This window comes from Capra hircus, chromosome 14 (genome assembly GCF_001704415.2).
Source record: "Capra hircus breed San Clemente chromosome 14, ASM170441v1, whole genome shotgun sequence".
NCBI classification, from domain to species: Eukaryota; Metazoa; Chordata; class Mammalia; order Artiodactyla; family Bovidae; genus Capra; species Capra hircus.
The window spans coordinates 62,899,744-62,922,295 of NC_030821.1; the positions used below are offsets into that span (position 1 = coordinate 62,899,744).

General features: G+C 50.6%; 2 protein-coding genes across 3 annotated transcripts in view; one reads left to right on the forward strand and one right to left on the reverse strand.

Moving 5' to 3' along the window:
- Positions 1-20,127, forward strand: part of SPIDR (scaffolding protein involved in DNA repair) — a 284,467-nt gene extending 264,340 nt beyond the window's left edge. For both annotated transcript variants that reach the window (XM_018058527.1, XM_018058528.1), the window contains 8 exons: positions 72-215; positions 304-363; positions 2,624-2,828; positions 3,662-3,808; positions 13,920-14,013; positions 14,746-14,863; positions 15,081-15,134; positions 19,821-20,127. In XM_018058527.1, coding sequence (XP_017914016.1) covers positions 72-215; positions 304-363; positions 2,624-2,828; positions 3,662-3,808; positions 13,920-14,013; positions 14,746-14,863; positions 15,081-15,134; positions 19,821-19,955 — 957 coding nt within the window. In that variant the 3' untranslated portion in view covers positions 19,956-20,127. The remainder of the gene's footprint in view (positions 1-71; positions 216-303; positions 364-2,623; positions 2,829-3,661; positions 3,809-13,919; positions 14,014-14,745; positions 14,864-15,080; positions 15,135-19,820) is intronic.
- Positions 20,685-22,286, reverse strand: CEBPD (CCAAT/enhancer binding protein delta). Its single transcript, XM_018058529.1, has one exon. The coding sequence runs from the start codon at positions 22,241-22,243 to the stop codon at positions 21,473-21,475; it is 771 nt and encodes a 256-aa protein (XP_017914018.1). The 5' UTR covers positions 22,244-22,286; the 3' UTR covers positions 20,685-21,472.

Consider the following 22,552-nt stretch of genomic DNA (forward strand, 5'->3'; position numbering starts at 1 on the left):
TTTATGTTAATAGTGCATTTGAGTCTTTAAGCAGCACATTCACGTTCTACTTTTGTCTTCATTTTAAACAGGAGAAAACTCATCTGCCTCCTCCTAGCTTCTGTTACATACTCAGCGCTCATCCAGACTTGGGGCAGATTGATATAATTGAAGATGACCCCGTTGCAGAACTTTACCAGCCACCGACTCCCCGCTTCTTAAAAGAAATTCTGCAGGTGGTGCCTTTGTGTGTACCGGGCCTCTGTCGCTTTGCTGTGTGTGTGGGCTTGGGGAGACTTACGCACTGTTTTCAATACGTTCCAGGCGGACGGCCTCTGTACCCATTGCAGTTTCTGTGCCAGAGTGATTTACCGGAGACCACAGGTGATCCATCTCTCTTTCTCTTCACATGTTGTACAGCTTACCAAAGGATAATCTCCCTCAGAAATGGGTGGAGTACCCAAACAGAAAAGCATTGTTGAATGCCAGTTATGCGCGATCCACACTGACATGGTGGTAAGCAGTGCAGTTGGGGCTGCGGCCTCTCATGAAGTCCCGGGTGTGAAGCCAGCAGAGTGTGCTCTCAGGATGCGAGCAGCAGCCTTGTGGCTGTCACTCACTGGCTCCTGCCCACAGCCCTGCAGCTGGACCAGAGGTGGAGGGGGAAGGAGTGTTTAGATGCACTGCCACCTTTAGCTGGTCTGTGGAAATCCTTGCCCTTCCTGAGAAACTGACCATTTGCTAAGATGAACTTCTCTGTCCAGTGCAAGGCCATGTGCGGGACCTTGGGGTCCTGTCCCTTCTGTCTCCTTCAGATGGAACGTTTCTTTATCTTTCTTATCTTTTATGACCTTGTCATTTTTGAGGAAGAGGTTGATTTCTTAACAGAATGCCCCTCCATTTAGATTTACCGGGTCACAAAGAGATCTGTGATCTATGCCACGTAAAAATACTGTGTTCATACCAGGGGCACACAGTGGAGCTGTCCCAGTGCTGTGATATGATACCAGTCGATTAAGATGCTGTTTTCCCGGCTTCTCCACTCTAAAGTTAACTAACAAATATTCCATACTTATTGCTTAATAACTGTGTAACAGATGTTTTGTAGGAAGATAGCTTAGACTGTTTTATTATCCTGTTTCTTATAAAACTTCTACCCATTCATTGTAACAGCTATATGAATCTTGCTTGAATTATTACTCTGATAGTGGCTAAATGATAATTTTCTAATTCCAGCATTTTTCTACATTTATTAGTTGGCATTGGCTATACTTAGGAACTTTTATTTCCCTGATTTATTTATGCATTCAGTCATTTATCTCAGCCTGAACCAGTAGATTGAATTTTTATTCATTGGGTTGTTATCTGTAGCTGTCACTTATCCCAGTGCTTACATCTCCCCAGATTCAAGCCAGCTCCTGTGTCCTTTGGACATATCCCCATCACTCTTCAAGGGCTCCCTTACTTTCTGCAATAATAAGATGCTTCAGACTCATCTTGTGTTTCCTCTGCTCTGAAGTCAGCTGTCTGCTAAGGAGCCCTGGTTGATTTTAGTGAAGAATGGCATTTAGAAGCCAAGATCTGGGTCCTTGGTGGGCTCATTGCTGCTGGGCCATCTCAGCAGATGGAACAAGGAAGTATGTGTATGTACTCATGCACATGTACCTACCGCTCCACGTCTATTCTTTCTTTACATCTGTCTCTACCTAAAACTTATCATCTTATACCAGTACTTCCAACTCTAGGCCATAACACTGACTCTAGATTTCCCCACTTCCGTATTAATAACTCCCTCATCCAGCTCTGAGAAACCTGGCTCTCACTTTCCTCAGTATAAACTTCTCTAATTTCTTATATGTAATCAACCTCCCAACCATGTGAACCACCTCCTCCACTCAGCTCACAGCTGCTGACCTTGCTGGTCACCGTATTTGCCCAGTCATGTCCACCAGCCATGTGGGATCGTCAGCCTGACCACACCATCCATGCCAGCAGCACCCTGACCCTCACGCCTACCAGCTTCTCATAGCCTGGTCCTGCTGACCCCGGGGGTATTTCCAGTGAGATCCTTGTCCCCATGTGCATCTGCTGAGTCCTGATGGCAGAAGACTGTGATGTAGTTGTGTCCTAGCCGCCTCCCAAAGGCCCTGCGTCCATGACTGTTGCACTGGAGTGGAGGATTCACCATGTGCATCCGTGGGGCCAGGGGTATGAGCATTTCATTCATAACACTTCCTCATCCTTGGGACACTTACATCTCGCAGGAGAGAAGAGTGTGTGTGCTTCGTGGAAGCCAGTGTGATGACTCACATCCTCACCCTGTGGACGTGGGATTGGGAGGAAGTGCGTGGCTTCTTCCTCTTTGGTCAGAGGACTTCGAGAGAGGAGCCAGGGAGGGGCAGGCTTCCCCCCAGCCATTGGCCCTTAGAATAGCAACAGGGCTGGAGCTTACTGGGCTTGGCCATGTCTGGCGTGCTGAAGACCACATATGCAAAGGCCATTGCATCTGTGGAAATACTGATTGAAATGATATCAGAAATATTAGTGTTAATAATAATCATCTAAGATTATCACCTTTAAAAATAATTTTGAATTTAAGAAGAGCTACCAGGTTAATAGCCTTGTCCGTGACTTTGAATTCTAGGCAGACAGTTTGTTTCTGGAGCCAAGGGAGATGTGGCTGGTGGTGACTGACATTACTCTGCAGACACTGGACGAGGACTCAGGCCTCCCCAGAACTGTTCCTGTGCGTGTGGCCACCTCATGCCTGCTGGACCAGGAGGTCCGGGATGCTCTCTGCGAGACCACCTCCCAGAGCTTCCTCTTCCGGGACGCTCTCCAAGACCAGGGTATGCCTTCCTCTTACTGAAAGCGCTGGTCTGTCCCCCGGCCCAGAGTTCCCTGCAGACCAGGCCCCTTTGACAGCTGCCTAGACAGAATAGAGCCCCCCCTGTGGTGCTGGCATGCAGGGGTGATGCTGGGGTTACTGGGGAGGGTCTGTTGGGGTCACGCTTTATGGGTACAGAAGTAACAAAGCTGCTGCCTAGAGCACCGCTTTGTAAAACAAACAGAGAGCTCAAGCATTTATATCCATCCTTCTATGTCCACCCTCTGCAGCACCAAGTCTGCGTCTAGAGAAAGGTGGTGTTTGCATGTGAACTACATATATGTTCTTACCATGTAAACCCTGTAAAACATGTACCTCGTGCCATGTCAGGCTGTGTAAATACTGGTTGATGTGCAGCAAATCCACATTTTGCTTTCTGGAACTTTCCCTAAGTGTTTTCCACCCACGGTTGTCTGCATCTGAGCTGGCTGGAGTCTGCAGATGTGGAGCCTGTAGGTACGGAGACCTGACTGTGTGCTTATACCCGTCAGCACTCTTTCCAGGAACCACAGTAGGACCCTGCCTGGACAGTGTATTTTCAATGTTGAAGCTACGTGACATGAAGTTGGTCTTTCTGCATCAAATGTGAACCCATGTTTGTGTGTGTTTACAGCTCTGGCTTCCTTTCTGCACAGACTGTGTCCCTGGACACACAGGGGCCCCACACCAGTGCCCCTGGCCACCCCTTCTGCGCCTAACTGCCAGGAGACTGGCAAAGGATGCGTCTCTCCTGGCAGGAGAACTTGCTAGTTTCAAACCTGGAACTGCAGTAATCCAAAGCATCTCTGTTGGCAGGTCAGATTGTCTGTGTTGGCCGAACTGTCCTCCTGCCTCTGAAACCCCGTGAGGGTGTGACCACGGGTGCCGGGGAGCTGTCAGGCCCCCTGCGTCTGGATGAGCTGGGCCCTGGCACTCGGGTCAACTCCATTTGCAGCATCCAAGGTATGTATCCATCTTGATGGAAGAGAGATTTGTATTTTCTTAACTATCCCACTCACTTTGTGTTCGTTGTTTATTCAGTGAGTGTTTGAGTACCTGACATAGGGTACATGAGGAACAAAATGAAAAGATGCCGGCCTTTCAGACACAAGCAGAGCCAGGTTGGCAGCCTCTGGGGCTCCGAGTGCCTGTCCCAGGCCCTCCCTGTGGGGCACAGACAGGGGCCCTGAGCCGAGGGGGAGGGGAGGGTGAGCCCATCGGATGAGGTGGGGGTCGGGGGGCGAGCAGGGCTTGCCCCGGCTGCTGACGGGGCAGGGCGGATAAGCTCCGGAGTGGGAGGAGGTGACAGAGGTGTGTGTGGAGGGGGTGGCAGTCGGAGGTGGGGGGATTCAGGGCGGAGGCGGATGTGAGGGAGGGTTCGGTCAGAAGACCCGACACGCAGGGCACAGTGATCTGTGACAGCACCGTGGTCGTCAGTTTCCAGAAAGTAGAGATTCCACACGTACGTCAAGGACCTGTGTCCTCCACCCAGGGCCACTCGACCCCCAAACCCCGTGTGCTTTCTATGAACAGCCAAGGCCGTGACCCCACTGTTGCTGGAGCCCAAGTCCCCTGTGTGATTGTGAGGCTGAGCACGAGTCCGTTGTGTTTTCCTTCGGTGCATTCCCTTTACCCTGGTGTTCCCACCGAGATGTAGTTCCTCAGGCTCGTGGACTTGAAGAAGTATGGCTCCAGCCTTCAGCCGGGTCTCTTCTTGCCCCCACTCTCTCGTCTCTGCTCCAAGGATGGCAGGACTGACCTCAGAGGAGTACGTGGGCTGACAGGGAAGCCGATGTTCCGTGCTCCCACTGCCACAGGCAGGAGGCTGACTGGGGCTCGGGGGCTGGAGCCAGCGACAGCAGGGATGGGGCCCAGACTGCCACCCCTGCCCAGGCATAGCTGGTGCAGACCTTTCAGAAAGGTGGGAGGGCACGTGGGAAACCCAGGACAGCTGCGCAAGCTCCATGTGCTGGAGGAGAGGGGCCAAGGTAGCCAGCTGGCCCTGTCCTCTTCTGCTGTCCCAGCTGTGCTAATGGAGTGGAACAGTCAGGTTTTTGTCTTAGATGAAGCCCTGTTTTCAGCACCACAGGTCGACTCTGGAGTAAAATGGGGGCTGGCTGTTGGCTGCTGGGAGGAGCACAGGGGAGGCTGGCTGAGAGTCTGGAGGCTGGGCGGGCCGGTGGACAGGCGTGAAGGCCGGACTCTGCAGAGCCGCACAGCCTGTCCACGGCCTGTGCTCTCCAGGCTCCCATCCCCTCGTGTCTCCCAGGGCAGGTCATCCAGGCTCAGAGCCGGTGGAAGGAGGAGGGCGCGACTCCAGGTGACAGTTCCCACCCCCAAACCCCTCCTGCATTTTATGAGAAAATGTACTTGAAGAGCTGGCTTCCTGAGAAGGGTTTGGAGCCAGACCACTCTTACCTGCAGCCAGGGAGTAAGAAGCATAGAGATGCAGACCAGGAGCATGCAGACAGTGGTGAGACAGACTTGCCTTTCCTAAAGAACCTCATATTTTAAAGAAATAGTCATTTCCAGTGAGATTTACAAAACTCACTTGAAATTTAACCATTTCACTTGAAATTTAACCATTTCAAGAGAGATTCGGTGGCAGTCCATTTACAGTGTTGTGCAACCACCTCCTCATTTATGTTTTGGCTTTTGTCGTCTCACTGGCTTTGAAAACAGTGGCAGTCTGGTTCTCAATCACAGTGTCATTGAGCAGAAACTCACCTTTTTAAAGTGTGCAACTCATTGTAGTGTATTCATACAGTTGTGCAGCCATCGCCACTAACTAGCTCCAGAGAGAAACCCGTGTCTGTCAGCACTCACGTCCCGTCCCCTCCCAGCCCCTGGCTCCCGCTCCTCTGCCTCCTGCCTCATGGACACTCATGTGAATGAGTCATACACTGTGTGCTCCTTGGTTTCTGGCTGCTGGAACTCAGCAGGACATTTTCAAGGCGTTTCTCAGGCTTTGTTCCTTTCTGGGGCTGAATAGTCCATCATATGGACAGACCCTGTTTTATTTATCCATTCATCAGTTGATGCACACTTTTTTGATCCTATAATTCATGCTTCTGTGAATTTTCACGTAAGGTCCTTGGGTGGACATCTACTTCCTGTTCTTTGGGTGTATTCCTGATGTCTGACATAGTTTTCATGTGGGCCACAATCACAAACAGCAGCAGCATAAGCTGTGCTCCCTCCACGCGTGATGGGGAGGCATCTGTAGGAAGTGACCCTCCAGAGGGCAGGACATGAGGCTGAGACTGAACATCCCATGTCCAGATGTGGTGACCAAAGGGACTGTTGGGAGGTACAGCCCAAGATGAGGGACATCAGGTGTCCACTGTGACCTGTCTGGAGAGGGGCAGTGTTGGTGGAGGGGCTCTGGCCAGCAGTGCCCGTGGAGTGACCCTGGGCTGACACAGGCTGCCTCGCACTCCCGGAGCAGAGCTGTGACAGGTGACATCCCCCTGCTCTGTCCTCCCAGCACTGGGTATTCTCAGGTTGTAGATCGTCCGTCATTCTCACAGGTGTGTGCTGGTGTCAGGTTGCTGATTCAGTTTGCGTTTTTCTGACAGCATTTTCTATGAGCATCATTCCTATGTTTATTTGACATCTGTATATCTTCTGTGTTGAGGTGTCTGCCAGGGGCTTTGGTCCATTTTTATTCGGGTTGTTCACTTTCTTATTGAGTTTTTTGAGTTTTTCATGTATTTTGGATAGCAGTCCTGTCCTAGATAGGTGTTTTGCAAATATCTTTTCCCATCTGTGGCATCTCATCTCTTAACAGTGTCTTTTGTGGACCAGTTTTAATTTTAATGAAGTCCGACATAGACTTATTTTTCCCCATGAACTGTGGTTTTGGTGTTGTATTTAAAAACTCATTGCCAGACTAAGGTCACCCAGATTTTTCTCCTGTTTCCTTCTAGGAATTTTATGGTTTTGCTTTTTACACTGAAGTATACAATCCATTTTGAGTTAAATTTTGTAAAAGAGGTCAGCTCTTTTTCTAGATTCATTTTTTCCCCAGGTGTTTGTCAGTTGTTGTAACACTATTGGAAACACTGTCTTTTCTCTGTTGAAATGTCAGATCAGTTGACTGTGTTCATGTGGGTGTGTTTCTGGGCTCTCTGGTCTGTTGCCTTGGTTTTTTCTTTTGAGGGTAGGATGCTGTCTTGATGACGGTGGCTCTGTTGTGTGTCCTCCAGCTCCATTCTCCTCCAGTATTGTCTTGCCTACTCTAGGCCTTTCTGCCTCCTGTGTAAGCTTGAAACTTGGCTTATGGTATCCACAAAGTGACTTGCTGTGCTTTTGATTAGAATCGTGTTGAATCTGTAGTGCACCTTAGAAAAAATGTACATCTTAACAGTGTTCAGTCTTCCTGTACGTGAACATGGAATACCTCTCTCATAATTTTGATCTTTGATGTATTTCAGCAGTGTTATAGTTTTTCTCATATAGATCTGTATGTATTTTACTACACTTATACCTAAGTATTTAATTTATTTTAGCTAATATAAATGGTATTGTGTGTTTTTAATTTAAAACTTCACTTGTTCATTGTTAGTGGATAGGAAAGCAATTGACTTTTGTATTTTAACTTTGTATCCTACAACCTAGCTGCAATCATTTTATAGCGCTAGATTTTTTCTTATTGATTCTTTGAGATAGTCTATATAGGAAACTGTCACTTGTGAACAAGGACAAGTTTTTCTTCACTCCCACTCTCTATCCATTTTATTTCTTTTTCTGGGCTTCTCATCTTAGCTGGACTCCCAGCACCAGATTGAAGAGAAGTGATGAGAGAGACCTCCTTGCCCAGTTCCTGATCTCAAGGAGAAAGCACCACCTTTCCCACCATTAATCAGTGATGTCAGCTGTCAGGGTTTTGAGTGTTTGTTGTTTTTTCAGCTAAAGATAATATCTCTTTATTCCATATATTAAAGGGAAATAATGTACTGGTCTCTTACTTCCCCTCCAGTCAGTTCTGATTATTAAGATCGATAATGTTCCGTTCTGTAGCTGTAAAGCTTTGCCCTTTGTCTGCAGGTTGATCCTCATAGATGAAAAACAGTAAATGGTATTTTTATTATAATGATTATGTAAATATTTTTCGCTGAACAGGAAACTAGTACATACTCTATTTTCTTTCTTGTATGATTCTTTTCATGGAGTTTTGTGTTGAATTTTGTTTTACTTACACTGCCTGCTCTACACTCTTAATTATTTTCCAAATCCTCAAAAATGGTGACAGATCTTTGGAGCCATCCTTTTCCTGTGTAATTTCTCTCCTAGGGCCTTCTGTCCCTCTGAACCTTCCTTGACTGGTTGCTCTGCTGTGGCTGTCATCTAGGCCTCCTCTGTATTAATCCTTTAGGGTCATCCTTTCCTAAATCACAGAACTTCTTTATTGGTTTATTCCAACTGTAGGCTTTTAATAAATGTTCTTTACCAAGGTGAGAAAACCTCCTCTATTCCTAGATTAATGAGAGTTTTTATCATCACTGGGTATTGGATTTTGTCAAGTGGCTTTTCTACATCCATTGATATGATCATATGATTTTTCTTCTTTATTCTGTTGATATGATAGACTGTTGTTGTTGTTATTTAGTCAGTAAGTCATGTCTGATTCTTTATGACCCCATGGACTGTATCCCACCAGGCTCCTCTGTCCATGGAATTTCCTTGAAAGAATACTGGAGTGGGTTTCCATTTCCTTCTTCAGGGGATCTTCCCGACCCAAGGATTGAACCCGTGTCTCCTGCACTGGTGTATATTCTTTAGTGCTGAGCCTCCAGGGAAGCCCTGTGATAAATTACAGTAGTTTATTTTTTAAAATATTGACTCAGCTTATTAACCTGGAATAAGTCCCGTTTGGTCATGGTATAATCCTTTTTTTTAATGTAGTTGGATTAGATGGCTAATATCTTGCTGAGGCCTTTTACAGCTCTGTTCATGAGAGATTCTGGTCTGTAGTTGTCCTTTCAGGTAGTGTCTTTATCTGGGTTTGGAATTAGGTGCGTGTTGTTGTTAGGGGATGAGTTGAGAAATACTCCCTCTGCTACTGTCTTCTGGAGGGAACTGCACAGGATTGGTATAATTTCTTTCTTAAATGTTTGCTCGAATTGATCAGTGAACTCCTCTGGGCCTGGTGCTTTGTTTTGGAAAGTTATGAATTATTGATTTAATTTCTTTAATACAGGCTTACTTCATTTTATAGTGCTTGGTAGATACTATGGTTTTTACAAATTGAAGGTTTGTGGCAGCCGTGTATCAAGCAAATCTATCCCTGCTGTTTTTTCAGTAGCTCTTTTTCAGTAACACTTCGTGTTTTGGTGTCACATTTTGGTAATTCATGCAGTATTTCAATTTTTTTCATTATGGTTATATTTGTCATGGTGATCTGTGATCAGTGATCTTTGATGCTACTATTATAAAAAGATTTCAACTTGCTGAAGGCTCAGATGACGGTTAGTGTAATTTAGCAATTAAGTATTCTTTAATTAAGGTTTTTTAGACAGTATGCATTTGTTGCACATTTAATAAGCCATAGTATAGTGTGGACATAACTTTTATGTACACTGGGAGCCAGGGATCAAACCCAGATCCAGCCATCGCCTGCTTGCCACAAGGGGGTTGCCAGTGGCATGAAGACCCCAGACAAAATATATTTCCTCAGCTCGAGTTGTGTTCTGTAATTGGAAGGAAATTGCTTAATCCCATGTAATTGTAAATATTGTTAGCACTCACGGGTACCCTAAGATAAAAGGAACTGTGGTTTGTAGCAGTCTTCTTTTTCTTAATTCATTTAGCAGACACCATAATTGTGTGATTGAGTCTCTGTGCTGGAAGCCCTCCCTTCAGCTTGGATTCTGCCCTCTGTGAAGACGCGCCTTCCGGCTGTGCTTTGAGCTTTTACTGGCTTAACTTTCAGCCTTTTACTGGCTTAACTGACTCAATCTTGATTAGATTTGTAAGAACAATGAAATTAGCTAGGCAGTCTTTTTTAAATCAGGATGTATTATTTTCATTTTCAAAAAGTCATTCAAGGATGCATTGCAGGAATGCGTTTTAATAAACCAAGCCTACTTAGTTCTCATTATTTTATCCTCTGCAGATAAATTTTCTCCTAATGTTTGTTCTAGTGGAAAATTAAATTCTTTGCTCCAAGAGTGGGAAGGATGACTCTCCTGTTTCTCTGGAAACTTAGTTCACATCTTACTTTTTCTCAGATGTCTCATTTCACCACTCTTCAACAAGGATGGTCTGAGATTTGCAGTGTATCTTGATGATATGTACAGTGCTTCACATTCTAAGAAAATTAGACCAACTCAGTCTCCTGTTTAAAATTCCTTCCTGGCTTCTCATCCCTTCCAAGATCAAGTCTAGAATCCCAGGGAGACTTGGAAGGTGCCGGCCTGCTGTCTCACCTGCCTTTTTCTCTGCCCCTCTGGCCTCCAGTCCCACCTCAGGGCAAAGGGCGGACCTGTGCCCCTCCCTACCAGCAGCCCCACCTCAGCTCCATTCTTTCAGGAAGCCTCCCCTGACACTTAGGCCAGCCTAGAGGGCCTCTCTTATGCCCCTCTCAGGGGTCTTTTCCATTTCTCAATTTAGCATGTATTTTATATTCTACTTTTTTTTTTTCAAGACACTAGTTTTTAGAGCAGTTTTAGCAAAATTGAGCAGAAGGTTCAGAGATTTTGCACATTCTTTCTACCCCCACACATGCACAACCTCCCCCACCGCCAGCATTCCCACCAGATGGTGCATTTGTTGTAACTGATGAACCTGTACCGACACATTGTCATCACCCAGAGTCATAGCTATAGCCGGGGTCACTCTTGGTGACTACATTGCGTGGATTTAGACAAACTTATGACATGCAGCCATCGTTACAGTGTTGTACCGAGTGGTTTTCCTGACCTAAAACGTCTGTGCTCCACCTCTTCAGCCCTCTCTCCCCCCTAATACCTGGGAACCACTGATCTTTTCCAATCTGTATAGTTTTGCTTTTGCTACAGTGTCATATAGTTGGAATCATACAGTCTGTAGCCTTTTGAGATTGGCTTCTTTCAGTTAGTAATATGCATTTAAAGTTCCTTCATGTCTCTTCATGACAGGAGAGCTCATTTGTTAAAAATTACTGAACACTATTGCACTTTCTAGGTAAGCCACACTTTATGTATCCATTCACCTACTGAAGGACTTCTTGGTTGCTTCCATGTTTTGGTAATTAAGAGTAAATAGCCACATGCCAGTGTTTATGTGACCTGTGTTTTCAACTCCTTTGTGAAAATACCAAGGAGTGTGATTGGTTCTTGTACCATAGGATAGTGTTTAATTGCCTAAGAAATTGCCAAACCGTCCACAGTAGCCGTCCATGTTTTATTACCACCAGCAGTGACTGCAAGCTCCTGTTGCTCCACATCCTCAGAACCATTTGGTGCGTCAATGCTCAGGACTTAGCCGTCTCTGTAGGTATGCAGCAGTGTCTCATTGCTGTGTTCATAGGTGTGCAGTGGTGTCTCATTGCTGTGTTCATAGGTGTGCAGGGGTGTCTCATTACTGTGTTCATAGGTGTGCAGTGGTGACTCGTTGTGTTCCTAGGTGTGCAGGGGTGTCTCACTGCTGTGTTCATAGGTGTGCAGGGGTGTCTCACTGCTGTGTTCATAGGTGTGCAGGGGTGTCTCACTGCTGTGTTCATAGGTGTGCAGGGGTGTCTCACTTCTGTGTTCATAGGTGTGCAGGGGTGTCTCACTTCTGTGTTCATAGGTGTGCAGTGGTGTCTCACTACTGTGTTTATAGGTGTGCAGGGTGTCTCACTACTGTGTTCATAGGTGTGCAGTGGTGTCTCACTGCTGTGTTCATAGGTGTGCAGGGGTGTCTCACTACTGTGTTCATAGGTGTGCAGGGTGTCTCACTACTGTGTTCATAGGTGTGCAGGGTGTCTTACTACTGTGTTCATAGGTGTGCAGGGGTGTCTCACTTCTGTGTTCATAGGTGTTCAGGGGTGTCTCACTACTGTGTTTATAGGTGTGCAGGGTGTCTCACTACTGTGTTCATAGGTGTGCAGGGGTGTCTCATTACTGTGTTCATAGGTGTGCAGGGTGTCTCACTACTGTGTTCATAGGTGTGCAGGGTGTCTCACTTCTGTGTTCATAGGTGTGCAGGGTGTCTCACTTCTGTGTTCATAGGTGTGCAGTGGTGTCTCACTACTGTGTTATAGGTGTGCAGGGTGTCTCACTACTGTGTTCATAGGTGTGCAGTGGTGTCTCACTGCTGTGTTCATAGGTGTGCAGGGGTGTCTCATTACTGTGTTCATAGGTGTGCAGGGTGTCTCACTACTGTGTTCATAGGTGTGCAGGGTGTCTCACTACTGTGTTCATAGGTGTGCAGGGGTGTCTCACTTCTGTGTTCATAGGTGTGCAGTGGTGTCTCACTACTGTGTTTATAGGTGTGCAGGGTGTCTCACTACTGTGTTCATAGGTGTGCAGTGGTGTCTCACTGCTGTGTTCATAGGTGTGCAGGGGTGTCTCATTACTGTGTTCATAGGTGTGCAGGGTGTCTCACTACTGTGTTCATAGGTGTGCAGGGTGTCTTACTACTGTGTTCATAGGTGTTCAGGGGTGTCTCACTGCTGCGTTCATAGGTGTACAGGGTGTCTCACTACTGTGTTCATAGGTGTGCAGCGGTGTCTCACTGCTGTGTTCATAGGTGTGCAGGGTGTCTCACTACTGTGTTCATAGGTGTGCAGGGTGTCTCATTGCTGTGTTCGTTTGCATTTCCCTCATGACGTGACACTGGACATCTTTTCATGTGCTTCTTTGTCATCTGTGTATCTTCTCTGGCGAAGTGTCTGTTAAAGTTTTTGGCCCATTTTTTAATCAGGTTATTCTAGTTCTTATTATTGAGTCTTAACAGTTATTTGTATATTTTGTATAGCAATCCTTTATCAGAGTGTCTTTTGTGGATACTGTCTCCCATATTTCATGATATTTTTACTCATTTGTTTATCTGCTTTCCCAGTCAGACTGTGGAGTCCATTTGTAGATTGTGGCATTTATTCTTATGTTCACAGTGCTACATGTATATCCTACACTAAAAAACATTGTATACATGTTTGTTTGTTGAATAAATAAATCACAAATGTTGGAGTAAAGAGAAATAGAGAAACCACATAAGAGGAGATCCTAACAAACCAGTAAGAATCTTTCCTTATCAAGAAAGTGGAAACCTAGCTGTGGGATTCTATTCCACCATCCAGGAGGCAGATACTTCCTGTAAACATCCAGGCAGTGGGCCAGTGTGAACAGTGTGAGCCAGAGGTTCTGTGGGATGCACCTCTAAGGGTTTTTGCCATCTCTGGGCTCACACTTTTGGGTACAGTGACTCCACTCCATGAGCCCATTCTGGGGGAAAGGCTCTTCACGGAAGGGGCCAAGTAGACAGATGCCTGCTGCCTTGTCCTAGAGCAGTTTGGATGCCTAGTGTCCAGTCTGGAGAGTGGTCAGGGGAACCCTGACGTAAATCTTCAGCCATGCAGAGCCTCAGGGCAGGACGTGACGGCGCAGGCATGCGTGCTTGTCACGTACTCATAACACGCATGCTGGGAGAAGGCAAAGATGAAAATACTCGGGTAGCTGGTAATAGGCTTACCCTTTAAAACTTGTCCTTTGCTGTAATTTAGTGCAATAAATGGGAATTATAATAAGTTTGAAAGTGAAAGTGAAGTTGTTCAGTCGTGTCCAACTCTTTGCAACCCCATGGACTATAGCCTACCAGGTTCCTCTGTCCATGGGATTTTCCAGGCAAGAATACTGGAGTGGGTTGCCATTTCCTCCTCCAGGAGATCTTCCCAACCCAGGGATTGAACCTGGGTCTCCCACATTGTAGGCAGATGCTTTACCGTGTGAGCCACCAGGGAAGTAATAATAATAAGTTTAGGAGCATTTATATAAACTCAAAATTGAGGAACAAACCTGGGCCCCTCCCGTTACCATCTGTGACCTGAGGGGCACAGAGAGGCTGGGGGACAGAGCTGCCTCTGAGCCCAGCTCTGCTTCCCTGATCCCAGGCACTGTGGTCGCTGTGGACGAGAGCACCGCCTGCTCGTGGCCTGTGTGTGATCTGTGTGGCAGCGAGAGACTGGAACGGAGCCTGGCAGACAGGTAGGGGGCAGCCACCAGGAACCCTGCGGCCTGGGGCCAGGGGGCACATGGGGCGGCCAAGCTGCCGCAGGAGGCTGGGCGCGTTTTCTCCCCAGGTCACCGCTGGGCTCCTGCTGCTCCCTGAGGCTCCTCTGGTCCTAGAAGAGAAAAGAGCGGGCTTCCTCAGCTCCTCCGTTGTCAGATGGGAGAGAAAGAACTCAGGGCAAACACAGATGTGTGGCACGCTGGTGACCGCACGGGCGACCCTTCACAAGCTGACGTCCCTTCCTGCCCAGCGTTACCGCCCCCTGCCCCCCACACACCCTGGGCCCATCCTCCGAGCCAGTCCTCTGGCCCCACTGGCCGTTAGAGGCACCCAGGGCACCCTCACTTTCCTGCTGCTGGACACCTCCTGGGTGGTGGCCTCAGGCCCAGACCAGACAGCGCGGGGCAGGGCTTGGAGACAGCAGGAGCGTGGAGCTAGGTTCCTGGGAGGCAGGAAGGAGCAGGGACGAAGGTGACCAGAGCAGGTCTCCCTGGCCCTGCCCCTTGTTGGCCGGGTGCTCAGCCGGGTGAGCTCCCTGCCAGGTCTCTCCCTCCTCCGGCCACCCTACAGGTGGCCAGATCTCTGCGCCCAAGCTGCTTCGGGCCTGTATCAAGACCTGGGTTTCTGAATGTGACACACAGACACCGGGGTGCAGGGGATGTCTGTCCCCACCAGGCTCCCACTCTCTGCCCTCTTGTCTCCAACAGCAGGGGCACCTTCTCCTGTGGGGACTGCTCCCGCGTGGTCACCTCGCCCATCCTCAGGAGGCACCTGCAGGTCTTCCTGGACTCCGCCTCGCGACCCCGGTGCACAATCAGGGTCAAGGTAGGAGCCGCCAGGGGCTGGTGCCTCCGTGTCCACCTCCAGGGCCCCTTCACCTGCGGCCAAGCAGGGGCTGCCTCTCCTGGTCTCTTCCTGGGGAGGGAAGGCTCAAGTCTCTGCGGTGGAGCTGGTGGCCTTGAGCCACACGTCAGTCCCCGGGAGGGGTATTTCCGGTGAGTGGGGTGGGGTGCTGACCCAGCCCCCTTGGTGGTTCTTGCAGCTGCTACAAGACAGCATCTCTTCGCTCCTGAGGTTCGCTGCCTGTGAGGATGGGGTAAGTGGAGGTCCAGTCCCTGGGTGTGTGCTTCTCCCCTCTCCCTGTTCCTCGTGTGCTGGGCACCAACAGAGGTCAGACTCTGGAGGCTCAGCTCGGTCCCTGCTTCCTCCTCTGACTCACGCCTTTCCCTTTCGGAACTGAGGTTCTTCTCATCAGTCCTGCAGGAGATGGGGAGCAGAGCCTGGGGCTCTGTCCCCTGGCTTCCACTGTGATAGGATGGTCTCAAGGTTTCAAGTTAGACCTAGTAGAACAGCTATCTGAGACATACAGTTTTTAAATTGCTGGGTATTCTAGAGTCTGAGTGCATGGAAACCTCTCAGAGCTGCCCTGACTTAATGGTGGTGGCTTTGTGAAGAGGTGTGAGGCATGCTCCTGAAAGAGACTGCCACCTGAGCATACACACCTCACTTTACACACTGGCATTACCTTACACGTCCATCTCACCTTACACATCCACCTTACCTCACACACCCACTTACCTCACACACCTGTTACCTTACACACCCGCCTCAACTTAGACTGACATTCCCTTACACATCCACCTCACCTTACACACCTGTATTCCTTTACACACCCACCATACCTTACACACCTACCTCACCTTACACACCCACCTCACCTTACACACCCACCTCACCTGCATGCCTACCTTATCTTGTACACCCATCTCACCTTACACATCTACCTCCTTACACATCCATATCACCTTACACACCCTTTACCTTACACACCCACCTTACCTCACATACCTGTTACCTTACACACCTGTTACGTTATACTCCCACCTCAATTTACACACTGGCATTCCCTTACACACCCACCTCACCTTACACACCTACCTCACCTTACACACCCACCTCACCTACATGCCTACCTTACCTTGCACACCCATCTCACCTTGCATACCCATCTCACTTTACACATCCAGCTCACCTTACACACTGGTATTACCTTACACACCTATCTCACCTTACACACCCACTTTACCTTACACACTTGCATTCCGTTACACACCCACCTAATTTCACACACTTGCCTTGCCTCACAGCCTTATGGAACAGAGAGCTCTGTCCATGTCAGAGCTGTGCAGAAGCTGTGAGGGGCTTGCATGTCTGCCCTCAGGGTTCAAAACTCAGGTGGCAGACATGAACAGCTCTTGCAGTTGCTGGCAAAGAGGACGCTCACATCGGCAGAGCTACGAGTTCCCACAGCCACAGGCCCACTCTGCATCCAGCCTGAATTTGGAGGCTCCATGCAGCCCTCCTAGCTGCTTGCCAGCCCCTCCTGGGCTTAGGGGTGGGGGAGAAGTGGCCCTTATTACACTCTTCACTTTACACCAGATGTCAGAGTTTTGAGTAAATCGGAATGTCCGTGCACAGAATCTGTAAGGAGCCCTGGTCTGGCTGCGGTTCTAGCTTGAATCCCTGGCCTCATGCACCTCTTTAGAGCAACTTGGTGACCCCCCGCCCCTCCCCCCAACAAACCTTCATCCAAGGGGCTGCTGTGTGGTGGGGACCAATGTCTCGAGGAGGGCTTGTGGACAGGTGTCCCTGACTGTGTGCAAGTGGTGGGGACCGATGTCTCGAGGAGGGCTTGTGGACAGGGGTCCCTGACCGTGTGCAAGTGCGATGGGAATCAGCAGTTACCTGCTGTCCTCAAGATGGGCAGAGGCCACGCTGACTGGAGAGGCCACAGGGACAGGGCTCCTGTCGGATGCAGAGAGACCCGCAGAGGGAAGGTCATCGCAGTCTTCTCAAGTGACTCCTAGAGGGTAGCCAGCCTGGGTGGGGACGACAGGGACCCTGCGTGTGTTCTCTTCAGATGGAAGTCCTGTGTTTCACAGGTGGTGAGCCCGTGGTTCAGTGACTGTTGGGTAAGGCTCATGGATTGGAGAGTTCCAAGGTAGGGGGCTTTAAACAGACACTAAATATGGCAGGTCCACCTCACCTTGCGCCCTCAGGGAGGAGAGCTCTGTCTGTGTCAGAGCCATTTGGAACTTGTTACCGTGGAGGATGCTGGGGGAGTTCTCACGAACACAGCAGAACGAATCGAGGCCCATGGCCGAGTGTTGGGGATGGCACCCATGGGCCCTGCAGTAACCCGGGTGCCTTTCCTGGGCCCCGGGCTCCTGCTCTCTTCAGGGGCCTGGAGTCTGAAGGGCCTGGTAGGAATCCACTCATTCACTTATTCCCTTTTAATGGAGGCAGGCTGTACCTCCCACACATTCGACTTCTCGACTGCTTGCATCCTAGAGAGCTCAGGAGGCTTGTGTGTGCTTGTGTGTATGTGATCCACGTGTGTGGGGTGTGTGCAGCAGTGCCCTAGCCAAGAGGCCCAATGGCGAGCACCTCCGTGTCCCCTTTGTGCTGCTCTGCTGGCAGAGGCGAGGCCAGTAGGACTGGGGAGGTGCCAAGCTTGTCACCCCCAACCCCAACTCTGCACTCAGTGGATTCTCAGGCTTTATGTCTACCTAGAAGGAAGTAGACACGGGTGTGGGTGAGACCTGTGTGGGGGCATTGGCCACGATCGCCTGGACTCTGTCAGTTTAGGGTGCGGATGTATATTCACAAATTGCAAAGAATCAGATGACTCTCCATGAGAACCATGACTGCATTCCCAGAACAAACTGTGCCACTTCTGGTCAGGACCCAGGAGTGTTGGGTCTCAGGCCTCCACTTAACAAGGTCCAGCTTCAGATGTAAAGGCGTGGTCACACCCACCACTCTACCTGAGTGACATCACAGAAGCAAGAGTCAAAGAAAATACACCATACCTTTTAAAAACAGAGGCACGTTTTATACTCACATACACAAATACATGTATTCATATGACTAGCACGTGTGAGTTTGGTAGTGTGATTGTTTTTAACTTCTTCATGTTAATTTCCCCCAAATATAGATATAAGTAAATCTCCATTTATAAATGATAGTTATTATTGAAAACTATAGCTGCCAAACCTGGCATTTTAATAAGAGGGTATTTTTCAGACTTTTCTTTCCAAGTCAGAGTTCAGTGCGTGTATCCAGGGGACCTGGGCCCCCCGTGGATACACACAGGGGAAGCCCTCGTAGACAACACAGTGGCATACAGCATCACCATTGCCCTCCCAGCCCTGAGTGGGAACCTCCCGCCCCCTTCTGCAGCATCTCTGCCGCCTTCCTGCTACTGCGCCTGTGCGAGGCCCCTCATGAGCACAGAAGCCCTGGGAGTGACCGAGGGGCTGTGACCTTGATGTCTTGGCCACAGGAGCCCAGCGGGAGGCCTCCACATGGTCCAGTCTCATCCTTTCATTTCCCCTCTTCACCTGCTTGGACCTCAGTTCTCTCCCCCGCTTTACCTAAGCATGCTACCAGGGAGGTCAGAGCTCCCTGTGAACCACAGTGGGGAAACAGCATTTGGTGCTGTGTCTGTCTTGTAGGTGGGAGACGGGGACTGCAGTGAGCTGGCTTCACAGTGTCCACATCCCAGACCAATCTAGACATTTACTGCTGCAGAAGGAGCCATCTCAGGGCTCATTGTGTCCACGCTGTGCACACAGACCCACTGTCTGGACACGGCTCTGCTGGGCAGCAGTCACAAGGCTAGACTGGGGTCACAGATGTCCCCGGTCCCTGGCTGGCCCTTATGCTCCTGTAGGCTGGGACCTCGCTGGGCCCTGAGCCAGACACCCGCACGGTCTGGATCCCCTCACGGCATGTGTCTGGTCCTGAGCAAGGCAGAAGATGGCCCCCTCCCACCACACCGTGCTCACAAGAAGCCAGACATGGGCTGAGGGCAGTGAGGCGCCCATTAGGAACACAGACGCGCCAACCCTGGCCATGCTGTCTGACTGCCTGGCCTGGGTCTTCCTGCCAGGACATGTCATTGTTGGACGGGGCAAGTTAGCACTGAACTCAGTGATCACAGACATCCATCAGGTGTCTGGCACAGAGCAGGGCTGGGAGGAGCCTCAGCACTGCGCCTCAGGTCCTGTGGAGGAACTTCCCAAAGAACACGTGACCTTCTGGGGCTTCAGTCTTCCTCTAGACCAATAAGCCTCTCTTTATATTCAGCCCTATTCCCCCAAAGAAAGTGTCCCGAGGTCTGATACCTGGAGACCAGGAGGGCACAACATACTGCCCCACCTGGTCCCCGGGCCCCACCGCCTGGAGCTCTGCATTCCCACGTGGACATGATGAGTGCCCACGGCTAACCTGTTCCCTGAGATTGTCATCAGACAGTGAGACGGAAGGCAGGCCTTTCTACAACGTGGGGAGAGGCGCTCAGCTCAGGGCAGCTCTGGGAGAGATGAGACCTTGTTGAGGCAGGCAGAGCAAGTCCTTGACCAGAAGTGCTGGTTGACTACAGAAGTGGGAGTCAGCGGCAGGCATGATGGAGCTCCCGCTGGGACCCGGGGCACGGCTTCACGTGTGCTTCCCCCCCAGCTTCTGTCTTAGCTGAGAGGTGTGCACCTTGTATCCACTGACAGACATCGGTAAGAGACATTCTTGATGTTCTTGTGTAAAAATGAACTCAGCTACCAGAAAAAAGCAGTTCCTTTGCTTGTATCGCAGCCTATTCTCACCTCCGAGAGGGTCACGGGCCAGGGAAGGGCCTCCTGCTCTGGCTGTGGTGTGCTGAGTTGCCGGGGAACAGGGTGTCCAGGGCTGTTTGCTCTAACCAGCCTGCCTCTCCTCCCTGCAGAGTTACGAAGTGAGGAGTGTCCTCGGAAAGGAGGTGGGGCCGTTAACCTGTTTTGTCCGGTGCATCACCACCCACCCGACCAGCAGCATGGGATTGGAGGAGGTTGAGCTCCTGAGCGAGAGGAGAGCCTCTTGAGAATACTGGCAACGGCCACAGGATCTGCGAACTTTACCAAGTGGCTGAGAGGTGGTGGTGGTTTGGGTAATTTCTTAACCCTGGGCAGAGTGAATGTACTTTATGATCTTGAAATGGAACTTCATGTTAGTAAAATGGCTTTGTAAACTATAAATCAAAATACTTTTTTCTATGATTATATATTTCTTATTACCTTTCTGCATGTTAAAGCTTAAATAAGCTTCAGGCCTTCATATTTATTTTAGATAATACAGTAGAAAAAATTATTTTGTCCTACTGTAATTTTAAAGTGTTCCGTTCAAATTTTACCATGATTCAACAGGTTTTTCTCCCCATTTCTTTTAACATTTCCCCAAAGAATACCCGGCAAAGGGCAAACCTTTGTCCTCTCGTCTGTTACTGCCCTGTACAGTCAGTGTCACCAACCTAAGTGCTTTGCAGTTCATTATTTTTTGGAAAATGTTCTGGGGGCACTGTGTCAGAGGTCCAACTGTTATGGGTAAAGTATAGATAACCTGAGAGAACAACAGGTCTGGTTAGCACTGGGTGCAGAGACAAGGCCACCCTGCCACAGGAGAGCTGGGTCATCGTTCACCTTGTTGGCAGAGTATCTGAGTTAAAAGTAAAACCCCGGATTAATTATCTCTGGACACTATAAAGATTTTGTTTCCTCCCTTATGACAATATAATCATGACAGGCCACAGTTAATAAATTACATAATATAGAGGTAGCAGCCAAGACAAAGAAAGGCTGCCCAATACCCACTCTCATGGGGGAAAGGCAACGACTTTATTTATTCGTCCAGGTTAATCTTTGAAACATTACAAGTACTGGCAAGGTAGCCAGTTTTAAGTAGCTTTGTGACTGTCCTTTCCATCTCCTACATGACTTGTACTTCACGCACTTGGAAAATCTACTTGAAGCTGACTACAGAAGTGAGGAAAGTGAAAGCAAATCCCATGAAAGCCAAGATGAGTCGGGCTGGTTTTCGGGTAACCGAGCCCCCTTCTCCTTGCCCCTAGACCCCCACTCGAGGTGGGACGCACTCCAAAGGGTTTCCATGTTCCCGGGGCGCGGGCACCTTCCACCCGAACGGATCTCGGCAAGATAACCAGCACGCCCGCAGGTGGAGTTCGGCCTGTTTGAGAAGCAAAGCAACCCGGGATGACCGGCCCCGGGGGTGCAAGTCAGCCAGACGCGCCCTCCCCTGCGGGTTCGGAGGGCCGCGAGCGCAGGAATCAAATTGGGTCTAACGCGTCTTTATTCTTACAAATACTGTAAAAATCAGTATAAAAAATGAGCATGCTCAGTCTTTCCCTCGTATCTACAGTACAAAGGCTTGTCGGAAAAGTCTCTTTTACGAATGTACCTTAGCTGCATCCTAGGCGTAGGATGTAGAGAAGCTGCCGTCACATTAACTTAGGGTCCACGCGGCAGCTGTCCGAGTCCCGGCCAAGCGCGGGAGTCCGGCCCGGCGGCTCCAGGCAATGCGGCCGCAGCCCGCGCGGCCCCCGCGTCACCGCGCGTCCGCCGCCCCCGCGCCGGGCAGGAAGGGCGCGCCGGGCAGCTGCTTGAAGAAGCGCCGCAGTCCGGCCAGGTCCCGCGTGAGCTGCTCCACGCGCTGCTGCAGCTTCTCGTTCTCGGCCGAAAGCTCCACCAGCTTCTGCTGCATCTCCTGGTTGCGCCGCTTGGCCTTGTCGCGGCTCTTGCGCACAGCGATGTTGTTGCGCTCGCGTCGCTGCCGGTACTCGGGGCTGCCGCGGTCCGGGCCCCGCTTGCCCGCCGCCTTGTCTCGCGCGGGCCCGGGCGCTGGGGGCGCGGGGCTCCGGCGCGGCGGCTCTGGCGACGCGGGCGGTGTGGGTTGCGCAGCGGCCGCGAGGCTCACCACTGTCTGCGCGCACGCGGCCACCTGCGCGGGCAGCAGGGAGCCGGGCGCGTCGCCGTCACCCCAGTCGGGCTCGCGCTTGAGGGGTCGCGGCGCCGGGCCAGGGCCCCCGAGGCGCGCGGGTCCCCCGGGCAGTAGCTCCAAGGCGCCCGCTTTGTGGTTGCTGTTAAAGAGGTCGGCGAAGAGCTCGTCGTGGCACAGCTCCAGGGTGGGCACGGCGGCCATGGAGTCGATGTAGGCGCTGAAGTCGATGGCGCTCTCGTCGTCGTACATGGCGGGCGCGGCCGGCTCGGCTCCGCGACCCGGCTTCCCCGCGCGGCCGGGCTCGTAGAAGGCAGCGGGTTCCGCCGTCCAGGGCGCGCCGCGCGCTGGGCCGTCCAGGCTGAAGAGCGCAGCGCTCATGGCGGCGTCGGGCCGGCGGCGAGCGCGGTCCCCGGGCGGGCAGGGCGCTGCCTTTTCTAGCCCGGCTGACGCGCACGCCCCGCCCCGGCCGCGAACCGCGGGACCCCCGCCCGCGCGCCTCCCCCGCGCTTCCTGCCCGCCGGCCCGGCCCGCGCGGCGCTGCCGGGAACGACCCTCCCTTGGCCGCGCCTCCTTCTTCCTGCTGGTGGGTCGGCGCCTCCGCGCCCGCGGAGCCGGGGCGGAACCAGAACGGGGCACCGGACCGGCTCGCGAACTAGGGCACCAGGGCGCTGCCCCGCAGCTTCAGGG